We start from the raw sequence: 19,247 nt of genomic DNA, 5'->3' as shown, positions 1-19,247 counted from the left end.
TGAGGAACATCCAGGTCAAGGAAGACAACATATATCTCTCTCTTCCTTCCACACACTCCCTGAGAGAAACACTGTTGATAATAAATGAGTAAAACATTATAACTCCCCCAAACAGGGAAGAGAATAGTAGAGTCAAGAGTCCTTAACGATTAAGAAATTTCAACAAATCCATGGAAGGTGGAAGGCAGATGGGAGAAAGTTGACAAAAGAAGCATCAGTCAAATTAGATGAGCCAGAGAGTAGAGATTATTATCTATTATAAAACTTCTATTTTTATCTGACTTTTAAAATTGTAAATATCTACTGCTTTGTTTAAACTTGCCGCCATTCATGTACTAGAATATATGTCTGTCTGCCTTAGTCTTTACCAAGCCAAACATCCCCACTCAATACATTTTTACTGACACAGACATAAAGAATGTCCAATGCACTGGTGTATTTTAAACAGATTTGTAGCCAATCTGCAGCTCTTCAAGCAAAAGGTAAGTAATGAAATATCACTTATTCCAGGAAAGCAACCTTTGTTGGGACAGAATAAAAACTGCAATGAAACTAATTTCAGAGATCCAGTGTGTCAAAGAGTTCTCTGGCAGAGACAGGTAATTAGAATTCCTGGAAACCATTCACAGCTTCCTAGGACTATTTTTTTAAAATACCTACCTTTACCTAAAAATGGGGATCATTTGCTTAACATTCTCCATAAGCAACTTGCAAGGACTGAAAATATTAGCAAAGACTTAACTATATCAGTTAAAACTACATTTCTTCCTAGCAATGTAGATGTTATTATTAATGTTATTTCTTTCTGGGTCTGGCCTCTTTTTTTGCTTTAAAAAGAGAGTATATAGTACTACAGGTGCTTATGACCCCGCAGGGGTAAAAGAGAAAGGAACAGTCCCTTGCATAGAAAGTTACAAACAGAAGTGGAGGGGAATTTTCTGAAAAAACTGAAGGTACTTGCAAGTATGGGCACCTCAGCAGGAAGAGTAGAGTGAGTAATAAGAAAACTATCTCAACTTGTTTCCAGACACAGGTAAAAGAAAAAACCAGGACGGGCGCAGTGGCTCACGCCTGTAATTCCAGCACTTTGAGAGGCCGAGGTGGGTGGATCACGGGGTCAGGAGTTCAAGACCAGCGTGGCCAACATGGTGAAACCCCATCTCTACTAAAAATACAAACATTAGCTGGGCGTGGTAGTAGGCACCTGTAATCCTGGCTACTCAGGAGGCTGAGGCAGAGAATCGCTTGAACCCGGGAGACGGAGGTTGCAGTGAGCCGAGATCGCATCGCACCACCGCACTCCAGCCTGGGCGACAGAGCAAGACTCCGTCTCAAAAAAAAAAAAAAAAAAAGACAAGACAAAACAAAAGAAAACCATGTACCAAGCACTGTCTTGGCACTTCTGACACATCATCTTATTTCATGTTCATAAAAAGCCTATACCATCTGTGATAAAAATCCCCATTTTAGAGATGCAAAAACAAGGAATTAAACAAGTTAACTAATCTGCTTAAAGTCACACAATAAGTGGTCACGGTAAAATTTAAACCCAGGTCTGCCTGACTCCAAAGTTCTTGTATTTTCTCTACTCCTGCTGTTCCTTTTCTAACTTCTGGCTGAAGACAGCATATTGAACTAATATGACATATTCAGTGTAACAGAAATAAAGCAATAATAAGTTAAAGACTGTGTAAAGGTTGAAAATAAAATCCCACTGGCTTTGATACAAAGATGAAATTTAAGAATAAAATGGCAGAGGTTTATAAATTTAGTCAGATGCCAAAAATTATCTTTGCCAGAGGAAAAAAATCTAAGAGCTTCTGCTGTATATCATCTGTTATTATAGGCTGTGCACCTCTATTGCATTTCTTCACATTCCTTTCAAAACTAAATAACCCCACTCACATTTCTAATCACCCAACAGTATTATTTTTGTAGGCTACAGATCAGAACTATAGGGAATATTTCAGAAGGATATAATGAGTGCTCAACCAACCATAGTCATTCCTTAACTTAGAACTGATTCCTTTACTAATACTAGAGTATCTAGTTGATAGCTTCAAAGACCTTTCCACAATCTTCCCAAGGTCTTTTACTGATTCGAAATAGGGAAGACTGTTCCAATTAGCACCTATTCCTACATTTACTTCCTAATTATTTTCCCATGTGTCTACATGGAGTTGTTCCTTTCAGCAGCCTTGGCCAAAGCATTTTGATAAATGACAATGGAATGAAAATACAGCATTTGCCTCTCTGGGATGCTCACGTGTCTTACTCCTACCCATTCTAAAGAGCCACTAAAACCCACAGAAGGACATTGTACCTCTCACAGGATATCACAGGCTGTAATTCTAAACACATAGCATGAATGGTAGAATCTAAATCCACAGAAGTGTCAAAGATGCTACACCTCTATCACAGATTCAGCTTCCTGCTACTATTTCTTGGGTCTGTTCATTTCTTTTGCATTACTGTCATCTGTATATATAATTTGTTTTCACTCACTTGTATAGCTGAGCTAATATCCTTTTTTCGGAAGCCTCTCTTACCATTTTCAATTCCTCTTAGAGTAGTTTCTGGAAAAAGCAGAATCTTACAAGTTTCAGAATCTTACAAGTTTGTCCTTTGATAGCTCAGTAGGTTCCTTTTTCGCATTCATTATTCTTCTTTACTCTCCCTTTTAGTATCTGTTTGTGTTTGTCTCTGCATCTTTATGTGATGCTGAAATCCTTTGGACTAGATTTCCCCTCATTACTTAAAATGTTTTATACCCATTATGCCATGAATTCATGGACAATTGATTAGAGCAGTTCAAACTTTTCACCACTATGTCTCAAAGTGGGCTTTTCAAGGTAGAGTCGTCCAGCATATCAGTTCAACCCATTTAACTTTCTTTTTAACCTCCTTCTTTTTCTATATACTTTATACAATTTGGGGCAAGATCTTGGCTCTTCAAAACACTTGATATTTTTTTAAAAGCATATTAATGTTCCCGGTAAGACTCTTGCCCTTATGAGGTTTGCTTATCTTACAACATTGCCCACAGCCTAAAACTAGAAGGGTCCACAGTGTCATTCCCTTCTAACAATGACACTGTAGGTTGTTCCAGTTAACCCTAGTTTTACCTGTGTGGACCACCACCAGTAATACCCTGGCTGCCTAGAACGTCACAACTCTTAAAAGATTCACATGAAGGTAGCTAAAGGAATATCGTCCCCTTAAAAGTAAAAAAAAAAAAAAGGAAAGAAAAAGTCTTAGATAGTATGTATAATAATAATTCTTATCCTCTTTCCTTCCGTGTTATTTTGACAAATTTCCAAAAGATCATGGTTCTAGTCAAAAGGCTAATGCAGATTTCAAACAGAAAGAGGTGTTATGGTGTCTCTTAATGCTAGAATTACTATTCTCATTGTGATCCTTAATCCATTACTTTTTTAGCTCCTTGAACATTGAAAGTAAAATTGATCCCCCTGACCCAAAATGAATGGTAATGCCCACCTTCATCTTCACTGCTATCAGATTCAGGAAGTTTGATTCTTCTCCTCTTTTTCCTCATGTTTTCAGTTTCCTTTGTCTCATCATCAGATAATGCTACTCGCTTCCCCCTGTTGCCATCCAGAAATAAATTAAGCGTGTTACACAGAACAAAAATGTCAGTATTCACATGCTCTTATGGGTTTTGCTTTATAACTCGTGGTCTTAATTCCAGAGGGTAGAAAAGGACGGCCAAATAGTCCAAGAAGGACTCTTGTTAAGGATACTCTGCTAACTGACCACAACTAGGTCACTTCATGAGGTGACTTGAATAAAAAAGTTCTAGAGTTCTCTAGAGACTGCTGGAAGCTACAACCAGGTTATCAAGAATCTTTCCAAATTCCTTCTTACTTCCCTGATTGGCCTTTCAATTATCCAACAAGCATTTAAATAAGCAGCTACTACATACATACAAGGCTCTTTGCTAGCCATTGAGAATGCAACAATACAGAAGAAAATACTGTTTTCAAGAAGCTCTGGCAAACACCACTGGCTATAAGGCAATGTGGTAGATTTAACTGGACAAATAAAATGTTATGGAATATAATTCATATTTGGAAAACTTAAAAGCTAAGTAGAAGTTCATCATGTAGAAAGGGGAAACATATTTTAAAGAGAAAGAACAATATGAGCAAAGGCAGAGATATCCTTTTAAGGTGATTCTAATGACATAATAATAAAAAAAAAATCCTAGACTCCATCATGACATTATTTAGCTCCTCTGGATGAATGGATACTCCATCACACTCCTCATGCAACCAACAAGTAATTTATCAAAGGCCTACTGAATGTTAGAGAAACAAATATATACAAGACATAATCTTTGCCATCAAGTACCTTATGTCCTATATAACTTTAAATACCAACTTTCCTTTCTACCTTGAACTAGAAAAAGAACAATTAAACCCAAAGTAAAAGGAAACAATAAAGATAAGAGCAGAAAACAATGAGATAAAAAATAAGAGAAAATTAACAAAGCCAAAGTTGTTATTTTTGGGAGATTAATTTTATTAATAAGCCTTTTATAAAACCCATTTTGAAAACAGAAAAATATAAATTATCAATCAGGAATGAAACAGTAAAGAAATCTGTATCGAGTACAGGTTCTACAAACTCGAAGAATAAAGTTATATAATGAACAGGTTTATGCCAATAAACTCAACAATTTAGATCAAATTTTGACTGAGTTTTAAAAACACAACTCAGTCAAAACTGATCCAAGAAGAACTAGAGAATTTGAACAGCTCTAGTTAAATCAAATTCACAATAAAAACCTTTCCCACAAATAAAATCCAGCCCTGGATTCACTGGTAAATTTTATTAAACATTTGAAAAATATACACGTATATATAAACTCCTTCAGAAAACAGAGGAAACTTCTCCCAACTGCGGTCATGGATCACTTAATGACAGGGACATATTTTGAGAAATGCATTGTTAGGTGATTTCACTGTGTGAACATCACAGAGTATACTCACACAAACCTAGATGGTATAGTCTATGCTCCTAGGCTACAAACCTGTACATCATTGTTACTGTACTCAATACTGTAGGCAACTGTAACACAACGGTATTTGTGTATTTAAACATCTAAAAAGAGAAAAGATACAGTAAAAATACTGTATAAAAAAGATTAAAAATGGTACACATGTATAGGGCACTTACCACGAATGGGGCTTTCAGTACTGAAAGTTGCTCTGGCTGAGTCAGTGAGTGAGTGGTGAGTGAATGTGAAGGCCCTAGGATGTTACTGTACACTACTGTAGACTTTATCAACACTGGATACTCAGGCAACACTAAATTTATTTTAAAATGTTTTTCTTTCTTCAATAATAAACAGCTTACTTTAACTTTATTTTCAATTTTATAACTTTTTGGCTCTTTTGTAATAACACAGCTTAAAACACAAAAAATTGTACAGCTGTACAAAAATATTTTCTTTATATCCCTATTCTATAGGCCTTTTTCTATTTTAAAAATTTTTTATTTACTTTTTAAACTTTTTTTGTTGAAAGCTAAGACCCAAACACACATTAGCCTTGGCCTACACAGGGTCAGGATCATCAATGATCATTGTCTTCCACCTCCACATTTTGTCCCACTGGAAGGTCTTCTTCAGGGGCAGTAACACACATGAAGCTGTCATCTCTTATGATAACAATGCCTTCTTTTGAAATATCTCCTAAGGGCTGCCTGAGGCTATTTTACAGTCAACTTTTTTTATAAGTAGAAAGAATACCCTCTAAAATGATAAAAAGTATAGTGCAGTAATTATAGTAGCATAGTCATTTTTATTATCAAGTATTATGTATATATAACTATTAATATATATGATATACTTTCACATGACTGGCAGCACAGTAGGTATATTTATACCAGCATCATCACAAACACGTGAGGAATGTGTTGCGCTACCATGTCATGACAGCTATGATGTCACTAGGCAATAGGAATTTTTCAGCTCCATTATAATCTTACGAGACCACTGTCATATATGCAGCCCATTGTTGACCCAAACATCGTTTGCAGCGCATGAGTAATCTTATGAAGTTAGCACAATTTTGACACAGCAACTTGATAAAGACATTACCAGAAAAGAATGTAACTGACCTGTAGACCTCATAAACACAGGCAACAAATGCTTAGTGTAATATTAACAAATCTAATCCAGCAATATATAAAAAAGTATAATACATCATAACCAAGTGGAGTTTATCCCAAGAACACAAGGTTGGCCTAACATTTTAAAATCAGTGTAATTCACCACATTAATAAAAACACCATCTGAGCATCCAATCAATTCAAAAAAGCATCTGTCCAAAATCAATACCCACTCATGATAAAACCTCTTAGCAGACTTGGAACAGAAAACAACTTCCTCAATCTGGTTAAGGGCATCTATTAAAAATCTACATTTATCATCACATTTAGTAGTGAAATACTGAATGCATTGCTGGCAATAAGTATCAACAGTGAGTGACGTACCCATGGTTGTGGACATTTTAATCCATACAAGTCATATGTTCCTAGGCAGTGAGGCCCACTGGACAGAACTTTAACCCTCTAAAATTTCACCATTTTGTTGATGTTTTCAACGAGAGTAGTCCCAATCTTGTCACAAAGGTCGTCTTTCTAGGCCTATCAGTGTTGACAGTGTCCTTTAGAATTTCTTTCAGCAGACTAATTCTACCAACTATGAGGTAGTGTCTCCAATTCCTGGATCTAGTTTTAATAGCTTTATGTGCTTTTTATTTTCTTTTCTAATTACATTTTACCACTTGAAAAATAAACTCATTGATATAAAAAGAAAACAAAGAAGTTTTTCTCTTAAATTTGACTGGAAACAGTAACTGTTCATTTGGCAATTTGAAGTGAAACACACACACACACACACACACACACAAACTAGGCACACTTATGCCATGTCCACAAATTTAAAACAAAAATCAACAATCAATTTAGATCAATACGGCCAAAAATACGACTTTGGTCCTTAAATCATCCAAACTGGCTGATCCCACGGTCCTATTCCACTAGATAAGCTACTGGGCTTCTCTTTCCATTTTGGTTGTATAGTTGTATCCCTTAGGCATTAAGTGGGATTTAGTACTTAACTGAAAACTGCCTGCTGTCAATAAGCCCAAAGAGACCTTCTCACCCCCAGTAGAGACTCTTCCCCAATAAGCAACAAAATTTTCCTACCTTTTTTTTTCCTTCTGCAGCACCTTAACAGGCTCTGCTTTTTTGCTGGATTTTTTCAGGCCTGCAGGAGTTGCCAGCTTTGGTTCAGTGACAGACACTGTAGGCTGCTCCACTATTTTTTCTTCTTTCACTGCTTGTTCTGAGTCCAAATTGACTTTAAGTTTATCTATAAATAAAGTATAGCAGACGACATATGACCCCATCATGCAATATTAATACATCATTCTTTTGACAGTCTACCGTGTGCCAGGTAATATGTTAGGAGCAGGGGCAAAAAGGAGCTCATGGACTATTCAGAAAACATTCCTCCTTTCCAACTACCACTCTAACTGTAACTTTTCATTTCTGCCTCCTGCTAATCCCTCATTGTATCACAGCCCCCAGGCTAAATGATAGTAAAAGCAAGGCTTAGAAAAAACACATACAACTTTATGAGGTATCATCCTTCTCATTTTCAGATGAGGAAAATCAAGAATCAGAAGGATTACAAGACGTTTCCCAACAATACACAGTTTACAAATGGTGACAACGATTTGCAGCAAGACCTTTGCTTTCTATATATTCTATCTTTTAATGCCTGGATACCCTTAATATCTCACTACTACCTTAATGATAAAATTTAAAGACTATTTTGGAGTCAAAGAAGTTTGGTTCAAACCCCGCTTCATTCTGGGCAAGTTATTTTATCTAAGTCAGTCTTTTCTAAACCTGAGATAATATTTACAAGATTATCATAAGGATTAAAAGAGATCAGTATTGGTTAAATGATTTATCCAAGGTAACACTGACAGAAAAGAGTAGGGATTTGAACCAAAGTCAGTTTAACTCCTCAAAGTCCTTAACCCTTTCCCTACACCAAGCTGAAGAATGACTACAGTGCAGCAGGGAGAACTAAGAAATGCAAACAGGCCTAGCCATCTGAGGAACTATAGAAGCATGTCATCTAGCCTTCACGCTGTACTTAGTGATAGCTTTTCACAAGTAAAGGCATAAAATACTATTAGAAAGCTGTCATTAGCTGGAGGTGCTTCAATAAGTAGTTTTGGTTATATGTTGTATAATAGCTTAAACCATCTACAGTGCAGAAAAAAATTGGCATCATAATCTGGGCTATTATGCATAGCTTAGTATAATACTTTATAAATAATATGTATTATTTGAAGGGTAGTTGATGGACCAAAGTGTAAAATGCAATCTATTTATACTTTTCTTTTTCCTGAAGACTTGAATGGAAAATGCGAACGGTGGAATCCACCTTCCCAACGATGGCATACTCTTGCATTTTCAACTGTTGTTCTCAAGTGTCAGTGCCTCTCAAATATCCCAAATTGTATAGAAGAGTAAACATGCATCTCCAGGGGTCTAGGGGTCAACAGCCAAGCCAAAAAATACAGTTCACTGGAGTCACATGTGTAGCTTTAAAATTTATGCAAATTTTGCAATCTATCACATAAATTATATTGTTTTAATAGCAATTGTTTTAAAAATTGCATCATTAGGAGAAAAAAACCTCCAAATACTTCCTACCTACCTATGGATTAAGGAAAGAGAGGCTATTGCATTGAGTTTACCAATTACAGAAAACTGATCTGAATTAAAATGCCACTGATCAAACATTAGATTCAGCATCCAGAGTTTCTTCTGTCTTGGTTTCACAGAATTTTGAGAACTCCAACTTAAACATATATGCAGCTACCAATAGCCAATTAACTGGTAAAGAGGTAGTTCAATGCAACATTGTAAGGCGATTATTAAGGAAAATTTAATGACATTTTTTTGTTACCTGAATGATCAAGTCACCTATCTTCTAGCTGATTAAAAGCATTTCCTTCTTATACTCAAGAAAACATGAAACCTTTTTAAGCAAATAAAGATAACCAATTATGACCTTTAAATTTTGTCATCAATGCTGAATTTTATTACATATAAAGCGTTACTTTTAAAAATTGAGATATAATTCACATACGATAAAATTCATCACTTTACATTCAGTGTGTTTTAGTTGTATATCCACCATCACTGTCGAATTTTAAAGCATTTTCATCACCCCAGAGAGAAACCCTGAACCCATTAGCATTCCTCCTCAACCCCAGTCCAGCCCCTGACAACCTTTATTTATTTATTTATTTATTTATTTATTTTTATTTTTTTTGAGACAGAGTCTTTCTCTGTCGCCCAGGCTGGAGCGCAGTGGCGCGATCTCGGCTCACTGCAAGCTCCGCCTCCTGGGTTCATGCCATTCTCCTGCCTCAGCCTCCTGAGTAGCTGGGACTACAGGCGCCCGCCACCAGGCCCAGCTAATTTTTTGTATTTTTTTTAGGAGAGATGGGGTTTCACCGCGTTAGCCAGGATGGTCTCGATCTCCTGACCTCGTGATCCGCCCGCTTCGGCCTCCCAAAGTGCTGGGATTACAGGCGTGAACCACCACACCCAGCCCCTACTTTCTGTCTCTATAGACCTGCCTATTCTGGACGTTTCATATAAATGAAACAATATATGATCTTTTCTATCTGGCTTCTTTCACTTAATATTTCAAGGTTCATCCATGGCATATCACATATCCATCTGTACTTCATTACTTTTTATAGCTGAATAACATTTCATTGTCTGGATATACCACCTTTGTTTATCCATTCATCAGATGACAGACTTTTGGATTGTTTCAATTTTTGGCTATTATGAAGAATGCTGCTATGAACATCTTGTACAAGTTTTTGTGTGGACATACAGTTTTAATTCCCTTGTGTAGATATCTAGGAGAGGAACTGCTGGGTAAACTCTACGTTTAACTTTTAGAAGTACTGCCACATCATTTTCCAAAGTGAGTACACATCATTTTACATTCCCTACAGCAGAGCACAAGGGTTCAATTTCTCCACATCCTTGTCAACACTTGTTACTGTCCAGTATTAAGTTTTAAATGGTTCAAGTCCCCACAATGAACTCTCTTCATCCAATTCTCAAGCTTCATTTTCATTGTAATGATCTTGTCATGTGTCAAATATAATAAAAAGTCATAATTTTACTCTGAACATTCAGCCTTGAAGAAATGTCAAATAAATTAACTTTGTAAGCAATTTTTAGATTAATATTTAATAGTATTTTATTTTATCCAGGTTTTCCCCCTCACTGTGTTACGTGCCATCATAACACCCTATTACTCCTACCTAGCAATTACAATCATCCACTATTCAAATGTTTTCTTTCTTTCCTTTCCCTTTATTTTTTTAAGAAATGGGGTCTTACATGCACACGTATGTTTATTGCAGCACTATTCACAATAGCAAAGACTTGGAACCAAGCCAAATGTCCAACAATGATAGACTGGATTAAGAAAATGTGGCACATATACACCATGGAATACTATGCAGCCATAAAAAATGATGAGTTCATGTCCTTTGTAGGGACATGGATGAAATTGGAAATCATCATTCTCAGTAAACTATCGCAAGAACAAAAAACCAAACACCGCATATTCTCACTCATCGGTGGGAATTGAACAATGAGAACACATGGACACAGGAAGGGGAACATCACACTCTGGGGACTGTTGTGGGGTGGGGGGAGGGATAGCTTTAGGAGATATACCTAATGCTAAATGACGAGTTAATGGGTGCAGCACACCAGCATGGCACATGTATACATATATAACTAACCTGCACATTGTGCACATGTACCCTAAAACTTAAAGTATAATAATAATAATAATATAATAAATAAATAAATAAATAAAAAGAAATGGGGTCTTGCTACATTTTTGGCTGGATTTGAATTCATGGGCTCAAGCAAATCTCCTGCCTCGGTCTCCCGAGTAGCTGGGATTACAGGCATGTACCACCATGCCTGGCTTTTTTTCCATATTTATTCGTCCATCTCTCTCAGTAGAATATAAGGACTTGAGGGCAGGGACCTTGTTTGTCTTTTTCCTCTATTGTATCACCACTGCATAACAATGCCAAGCACATAGCAGGTGCTCAATCTATTTGCTAACTAAACACATGATTTAAATAAGCATACTTCTGTATAGTTTGATTTTTTTAAAAAAAACCGTAACAGCCAGGCAGGTCAGTGACAGCATGATGCTTTAACACAGCAGTCCCCAACCTTTTTGGCACCAGGGACCAGTTTCATGGAAGACAATTTTTCCATAGACAGGGGTGGTGGTGGGCGGCGGTGGGGGGTCGGGGGCGGTGGTTTCAGGATGAAACCTTTCCACCTCAGATCAGGCATTAGATTCTCATAAGGAGCCCGCAATCTAGATCCCTCACACGTGCTGTTCACAATAGGGTTCACAATCCTATAAGAATCTAATGCCACCACTGATCTGACAGGAGGTGGAGTTCAGGCATAATAACACTTGCTCATTCGCTGCTCACCTCCTGTGCCACCCGGTTCCCAAGAGGCCACGGACTGCTACCCATCCGTGGCCTGTGGGTTGGGGACCTGTTTTAACAGAAGTAGGAAGCATTCCCTGTGCACCGACTGTGCCTGCAGTAATACAATAATGCTTCCGAGTAACCTTTAAGTATCACATTTTCCATTCACTTTTCTAGTTACCCATTCTGAGCTGCAAGAACACAAAAACGTTCTCTGATAGCTTTTACAGCAAACACAAAAACTGTCACCCTTACATAAGCAGAATATGAAAAAAAAAAAAAAGTCACTTCAATCCCTCCCGTGACCACCAATTTAGCCATCATGGAAAGGCAGAATTCTAACTAATTTTGCTTGCATAGGCATGTAACAAAATGCCTCCTTGAAAAATCTTTGTAAAACTGATGCTCCAAGAAAGTGTGCCATAATTATCTTGTGGCTCCTGCATTCTTCCTGGTATTCTACCACATACTCTCAGGGGATGTACACTTGATATGAGAAGTATGAAAATATGTGACTACTGGTTCTTTCCATACGAAAGAATTCTTACTTAAGTATCTTTTTAAAAATAAAGAAGATTTTTGCTTTCTCAAAAAAGATTTTTAAACGTTCATTACTACTTGGGCCCTTCTAATTCACACTGGAAGTCTAATTCATTACTGTGAGTAATCTGCAAAAAATAACTGAAGAAAGGCAAAATATTTGCTTTTGTGGACCCTTGAGAGATAGAAGAAATAAAGGTCACACCAGGCAAACTGACTCTAGCATCCACGTTATTAACCTCAACACTATACTGCGTAGCCAGGCAGCCTCCCTTTTATTTTAATCACCCATTTTCAAGGGCCCTATGAAGCAAATAGTTCATTATCTTTTCAAGGCAGGAAGTTAAACCAGGAAAAATAAACTGCTCTCGAAGAGATCTCAACTGAGCCTAACTCACCCATAAAGTTCTAGCTGAGTTACTTTCATCAATATATTGGGCAGTACACTGTAAATTTGTTAGAATGCAGGTAGTCTCTTGCATTGGCAAAAACTAGACAAAGTGGCTTTCACTTCAGGTATAATATGTCATTACATTAACATTCATTCGTTAGTCAAAGTGAGGTAAGAACATGCTTACTCATAGCAGCTTTTCCAAAAAAGTTGCTCATCATATTCCCTTTCCCTGGTGCCTTGTTGCCTGCTGAAGATGCCTACAAGCACAGAAAACACATATGATTTTTTGCTGGCATTTAGGCTGTTCATGAAGTAGCAGTCTCAAACAATCTCTTCTATAGCAAACTGTTGCGATGGTATAGTCTCTATATAATCATGCCAAAACGCGTAGGTGTTAGATATAAGAACAAATCTAGAACAATAATCCACACCAGATAGTAACTGGTGTTAATCTCTAAAGCTTAGTTTCTTATATATCTTATAAAATTAATTATCCATGGATATATCTAAACTTTTCTTGAGCACATTTAAAAACTATTTAATTTGACAGAATTAAAAAAGATCAGAGGCAGTATGTCAAAGCGGGAAAACCTAAAACATTACATTTTTAATCATCAGAAGTAGATCTGAATTCCTGGTTCCCACCATTTAGTAGCAATATGGGCTCCAGGCAAATTACTTAAGTCTAGGTTTCAGTTTTACCATATGCGAAAGGGAAATAGTTAATATCTCCCTCACAGAACTGATAAGAGGATTTAAACAAAGACACTGGCACACAGTTGAAATTCAATAAACGTTAGTGTTTTCCTCCATCCTTCTTCTTTCCCAAGACAGATGCTTGAAAATGACAGTGATCTGAATTAAATACACTTGACACTGGAAAATGACAGTGATAATAATAATAGTAACAACAATAATTATACTTTTCTGGATTTTTAAAATAGTATCTTAATGATACTTTTCTTAAGTCAATGCCGTTGAGTTAGTTCAGATGACTGAACAATAAAAATCTAAGAGAAGCAAATAAGGCAAAAACAAAACAAAAAAACCTGCATAAAGTATAAGAATGGGAAATACACTAGGAAGGAAGGTATATGTTGCAAAGCCCAGAATATAAGATGTTCCTCAGAATGACATATTGCAAATAAACATTTTTTTGAATGTTAACAATTCTCGAGGTGTTTTCACATGTTTTCATCTGGATTTCACAACAATCTTGTAATGTGCACAAGGTAGGCATTACCATTTTGCAAAGGAAATCCAAGGTTTGGTGAGAATCATTATCAAAAGCAAAAGAACTCTTTCAGATAACAATATCAAGTATTAAAGGGTTCAAACTAAAGTAGAAAAATCAGAACTGAATATCAGAATCTTATATAAATAAACTACTACCACTGCAACCATTAATGCTTTTCTAGTTACCCACTCTGAGCTGCAATGAAGGGGTATCTTCAAAGAAGACTTACATTTGTTACTTCTTTCGCCTCTGTTTTCGTTTCCTTGTTGGTTTCTTGGGTTTTAGCAGCAGCTTTGGAGGCAAACATTCCCATAATTCCTTTGGGCTGCTGGGAAACCTGCTTGGATGCAGGTGGGCCATGACCATTGGTGGTCAGCTCATTGTTGGCTTGTGTCTCACTTGACATGTGAAGATGTGACTGCTCAAACTTTTTGGAAGATGAAGAGGATTCAGCAGGAGCTCTAGGGACGGCAGCTGCACATTGTATAGCACTAAATCTGGGGACAGAAATGTTACATTAAGTTAATGTCAGCATATGCATTCTTGGGTGGTTCAACAAAAAAAGGAAAAAAAACTAATGTCAGTATAAAACTTTATTTTCAAACTCTTGCTTCTTCCACACAATACTTAACTCTAATATTGTTTAGAATCGACTTTAGAAAAATGTATGAAACTCTCTATTACATAAAGAAACAAATATTAGAGAGAAGTGAGTCACTTTTACTAGGTTATACATCTAGTTAGTAATAGATAGGATTGGAATTAGGTGCCTTCTATCACTAATTGAATATTCTTGCTTTTTTTGATAAAAGTATTCTAATTCAAAAGAGTAGGAATGCAACCAACAATAATAAAAGATGCAGTAATTTCATTATCCTTGGGAAATTAAATAGCCTTTGTTTTTAAAGACCTTCCTCTGATAGGGCTAGATTTGCAATAAATATTGACTGAATCAAAACTAAGCTTTAAATATTAACAAATTTCCTGGCAACTCTCTTGGCCAGAGTAAATCATGCTGTAGGGTTGGGCGCATTGGCTCACGCTTGTAATCCCAGCGGTTTGGGAACCTGAGGCGGGCGGATCGCTTAAGCCTAGGAATTTAAGACGGGCCTGGGCAACATGGTGAAACCTTGTCTCTACAAAAAATACAAAAATTAGTTGGGTGTAGTGGCGCATGCCTACAGCCCTGATTACTCAGGAGGCTGAGGTAGGAGGATCACCTGAATCCAGGAGGTCAAGGCTGCAGTGAGCCATGAGCTCATCACTCAACTCCAGCCTAGGAACAGAGTGAGATGCTGTCTCAAAATAAATAAATAAATCATGCTTTAAAACAAGGAAGAGGCCAGGTGCAGTGGCTCACGCCTGTAATCCCAGCACTTTGGGAGGCCAAGGCAAGTGGATCATGAGGTCAGGAGTTCAAGACCAGCCTGGCCAACATGGTGAAACCCCGTCACTACTGAAAATACAAAAATTAGCTGGGCGTGGTGGCACGTGCCTGTAGTCCCAGCTACTCAGGAGGCTGAGGCAAGAGAATTGCTTGAACCCAGGAGGCAGAGGTTGCAGTGAGCCAAGATCACACTACTGCGCTCCAGCCTGGGCGACACAGCAATACTCTGTCTCAAAATGAAAAACAAAAAAAAATGGGAGAAGCTGGAAGCAGAGCCACTGGCTCCTATAACCTATAGTCCTTTACAACCATTTGTTAATAATTTCTAATAATACTAACAGCACCAGACAAGTAAGTATGCCCAAGGCCAAGCGAAGAAAATTGGTGGAACAGCTTGTGTGGCATATTAAAGGGAACATACATCTCTCTCTAATCATTATAGAAGTGCCGTTTCACACAAATCCATAATGTAACATTCCACATTGTGAATGGGTAACTGATTTAGCCTTCTCAAAGGATTGTACTTAAAGCAAAGTTCCCCAGCTTTTTCTAACAAAGAAAAATATTTTATTTTTCCCAGTCTTGCTTATTGAGCATACGTAAGACCTCCTTGAAGTCTTATTTATCTTTTTTATTTCAGGCACCCAGCTCAAGACCTGGCACATAGAAAAGTGTTAGAAACGACATGTTGAAAGAATGACTAAGTGAATGAAAGTGAGGCTTCTGGCTTCTCTCCCTTCTTTAGTGTATCACCTTCAACTTGGGGTGGGAGATTTCTAAGCTATGTGGTGATAGCAATTATCTTAAAAGATCAACCAGGCACAACTTCAAGATTAACTGCTAGAATACCTGGCCTAATGAAAAAAAAAAAATCCCTGATACATCATTTCATCTCAGAAGTAACTTTAGACTGGGCAGCCCCAAAGCTAGAGTCAAAAGCTCCAAAAATCTTCCACTGATTTATTATGGTCTTCATCAGAAAACTCTGTATTTACACACATCTTTTATGCATCAGAGTTAAGAACAGACGGAAATCATTTGCTTTCACCCACTGCTCTTCCTCTCTGACCTTGCAGTGCTTCCACATACAAGGAAAAGGGTAATGTTTTATTTCACTGTCAACGTCTGAAGTTGGCCTTGAAACAACTCTTTCTCCTCTGGTCTGAATTCTACACCTTAGGGTCAGGACCAGGAATTGGCAATGAGGAAGAGACCGAGTTAGGCTAGGAGTATGTCTGATGACAAGAGATCTCTGCTCAATCCTAAAATTTCAACTCTCTTCATGTCACGGCACTTCTTAAAACACACGAAATCATAAGTCAGATCTCAGTTGGCCCATAATTCTCGGGACTAAATACAAACTCATTTGTTGGAGATAAATTCACTTTTCTACTGAGGATACTTTAAGTATTTAGGTAAAGTTTCACTGAAGTGCTTCCTATTACCACATTTCTACTTGCCATGTTTATTTTAGTGGGCCCTGGCAGATTTCATTTTGAACTTTTGCGTCACTTTTATTCTTGTTTGCTTACTTGCTAGATATAACAAGGGAACTGATTTTTAGAGCCTGGAATACCCAACTAGATTTTAAAATTTTTTGAAATCTAGTAATATATTTCAAATAAACTTATCAGGGTGTTAATATTTTCTTGAAATCCTTCCCTAAAAGATAAGAGACTTGTAAATTATTCCTCTTTGGCCATATATTTATTTAATAAATATTTGTATGCTTATTATACTCAAGGTTTTGAGCTAAAGAAAAAAAAAGAACTAATGTCTATCATTAATTCACTCAGTAACTACTTATTAGTGTGCCAGGCACTATTTTGGGTATATAGTTAACAATTTAGACACGATCCCTATTCTCATGGAACTTACAGAAACTACGGCAATTCTATATCTTTCTCTCCTTGAGGACCCATCTTTATCAGTCATCCCACCTCCCCAGGATTTTCAACCTTTTCTTCCTACAGCACCTTTCTAACAACCCAAGTTCAAGTTATTCTCAACTTAAGAAATGTATATATCCTTCCCGTCTCAATCCCTCCTTAGCTACCACCCTCTTTTCTGCTTTGCAGTCTAATCTCCTGGAAAGAGCTGTCCATATTTGCTGTCTCACTTCCTCTGTCCCCATTTACTTAGCTCACCAGAATCTGGTCACTCCACTGAAAATGCTCTTACCAAGGCTATCACTAAATGCCATGGACAATTTTCACTTCCTAACTTACTTGGCTTCTCAGCAATGTTTGACGTTGTTGACTGGTTCCTCCTACTTGAATCTCTTTCCTTAGGGGCTGAAACCCCATATACTCTTATCTCTGGTGGCTCCCCTTGGACCCCTCTTTTTCTATTCTTCCCTTGAAAAGCAGCTATCATTAAATAGTGCTTACTACCTGCCAAGTGCTATTCTAAGTGCTTAACATATAATAGTCCATTTAATCCTCTACAACCCTATCTGGCTGGTACTACTGTCAGCTTTACTGACAAGTACAGGGAGGCACTGAGAGGTTAAATAATTTGCCCAAGGTCACACAACTAGTACTTTGGCCTAGAGTTTTACTTTCTGCCCTTCTTTCATTCTATACATTCTCTCTGAAAACTCTATCTACTGCTATGGCCCATTTACTATTCTGATTTCAAAATCTCTATCTTTACCCCAGATTTCTCTCCTTAGCTCTAGATTCGCCTATCTTTTGCGATGGACATCCTCACTTGGATTTCTCACAGGCTTCTCAAACTCAACATCTCTAAAACCCAATTTGTCATTTTTCTATCTCTCCTAAAGCCTGCTCCTCCTGTTATATTCCCCTTCTTAGTACCCAGCTGCCCAAGCCAGAAGCATGGGTATCAACCTTTCAATACCAAGAAAGGCTGTCTTCCACCATCCCCTACCCCCACACACCTTGTCCCCAACCACTACCATACATCGAGGTTTTTTTTTTTTTTTTGAGATGGAGTCTTGCTCTGTTGCCCAGGCTGGAGTGCAGTGGAGCGATCTCTGCTCGCTGCAAGCTCCGCCTTCCGGGTTCACGCCATTCTCCTGCCTCAGCCTCCCAAGCAGCTGGGACTACAGGTGCCTGCCACCACGCCCAGCTAATTTTTTGTATTTTTAGTAGAGACGGGGTTTCACCGTGTTAGCCAGGATGGTCTCAATCTCCTGACCTCGTGATCCACCTGCCTCGGCCTCCCAAAGTGCTGGGATTACAGGCGTGAGCCACTGTGCCCAGCCAAACTGAGGTTTTTTGATGGTCATGACTCATTAACCTTCATACTTCTCCATCCCCAACAGCACAACTTTACATTAGAAAACTGTCGTATCCACCTGGATTACTGCCACATTTCTCCTCCCTGATGGCCTTGCCTCCAGATTATTCTCTTCTGATTTATCTTCAATACTGCAACCAGAGCAATCTTTCTAAAATGCAATTTTGATAATTTCACTCCATCTGCTTAAATATTTTCAGTGGCTCCCCAGCGCTCTCAGAATAGAGTCTAAATTTTTATCCTAGTAGTCAAAGCATAATGTAATTCCTGCTTGGCCTCTTTAGTCTTCTATCTAATTATTTCCTACCTTTCAGTCTAAGTTGCACCCATAGAAAATGATCGTGGTTCTGCACAAGCATGTTTTCTCCCTTAGCTCTGTCCTTAGTCTCTCATTTCTCCTTTGCCTGGCTATTTCTACTGGGCCTTCAGGCCTCAACTGAGATATCATAACCTTCTGTGTCATAAGTCATAACAGTCTTGTCCCCTCACTCTATCCATCCAAAAGTGGGAGATAAGTGCCCCTGCCAACATCTTCCCCCAATATTCCTATTACAGTACTCTTACACTGTACCATAACTGCCTGTCTCCCCTCAGTTACATGAAAAGGTACGCGGGCACATTCACTCTATACTGTATGGTATGTCATAGGTACTCATGAGTTATTTCCTGAATGAATTCAAATGATTTTGCTCAGTACCTGTCAAAGTAGTAGGTGCTCAATGTATGTCTGGGGAACTGATCTGAATTCTCAATACAACCCCACAAAGGAGACATTATTACATTGAATTTAAAGGCAAAGAAACCAAAGCTCAA

The 19,247-nt window shown here is 37.8% G+C and overlaps 1 protein-coding gene across 3 annotated transcripts in view; it reads right to left on the bottom strand.

The window, feature by feature from the left end:
* The window catches only part of POLD3 (DNA polymerase delta 3, accessory subunit), a 50,255-nt gene that overhangs the window by 10,090 nt on the left and 20,918 nt on the right, over positions 1-19,247 (bottom strand). For all 3 annotated transcript variants that reach the window (XM_508641.7, XM_003313210.6, XM_054661528.2), the window contains exons 6-9: positions 14,013-14,280; positions 12,731-12,803; positions 7,237-7,402; positions 3,499-3,605 (exon numbers count right to left, since the gene is read on the bottom strand). In XM_508641.7, coding sequence (XP_508641.3) covers positions 3,499-3,605; positions 7,237-7,402; positions 12,731-12,803; positions 14,013-14,280 — 614 coding nt within the window. The remainder of the gene's footprint in view (positions 1-3,498; positions 3,606-7,236; positions 7,403-12,730; positions 12,804-14,012; positions 14,281-19,247) is intronic.

The sequence above is a fragment of the Pan troglodytes genome, chromosome 9, assembly GCF_028858775.2.
Source record: "Pan troglodytes isolate AG18354 chromosome 9, NHGRI_mPanTro3-v2.0_pri, whole genome shotgun sequence".
Lineage (NCBI taxonomy): Eukaryota > Metazoa > Chordata > Mammalia > Primates > Hominidae > Pan > Pan troglodytes.
Note: the sequence above shows the minus strand (reverse complement) of the source record. Positions and strands in the feature narration are given on the sequence as shown.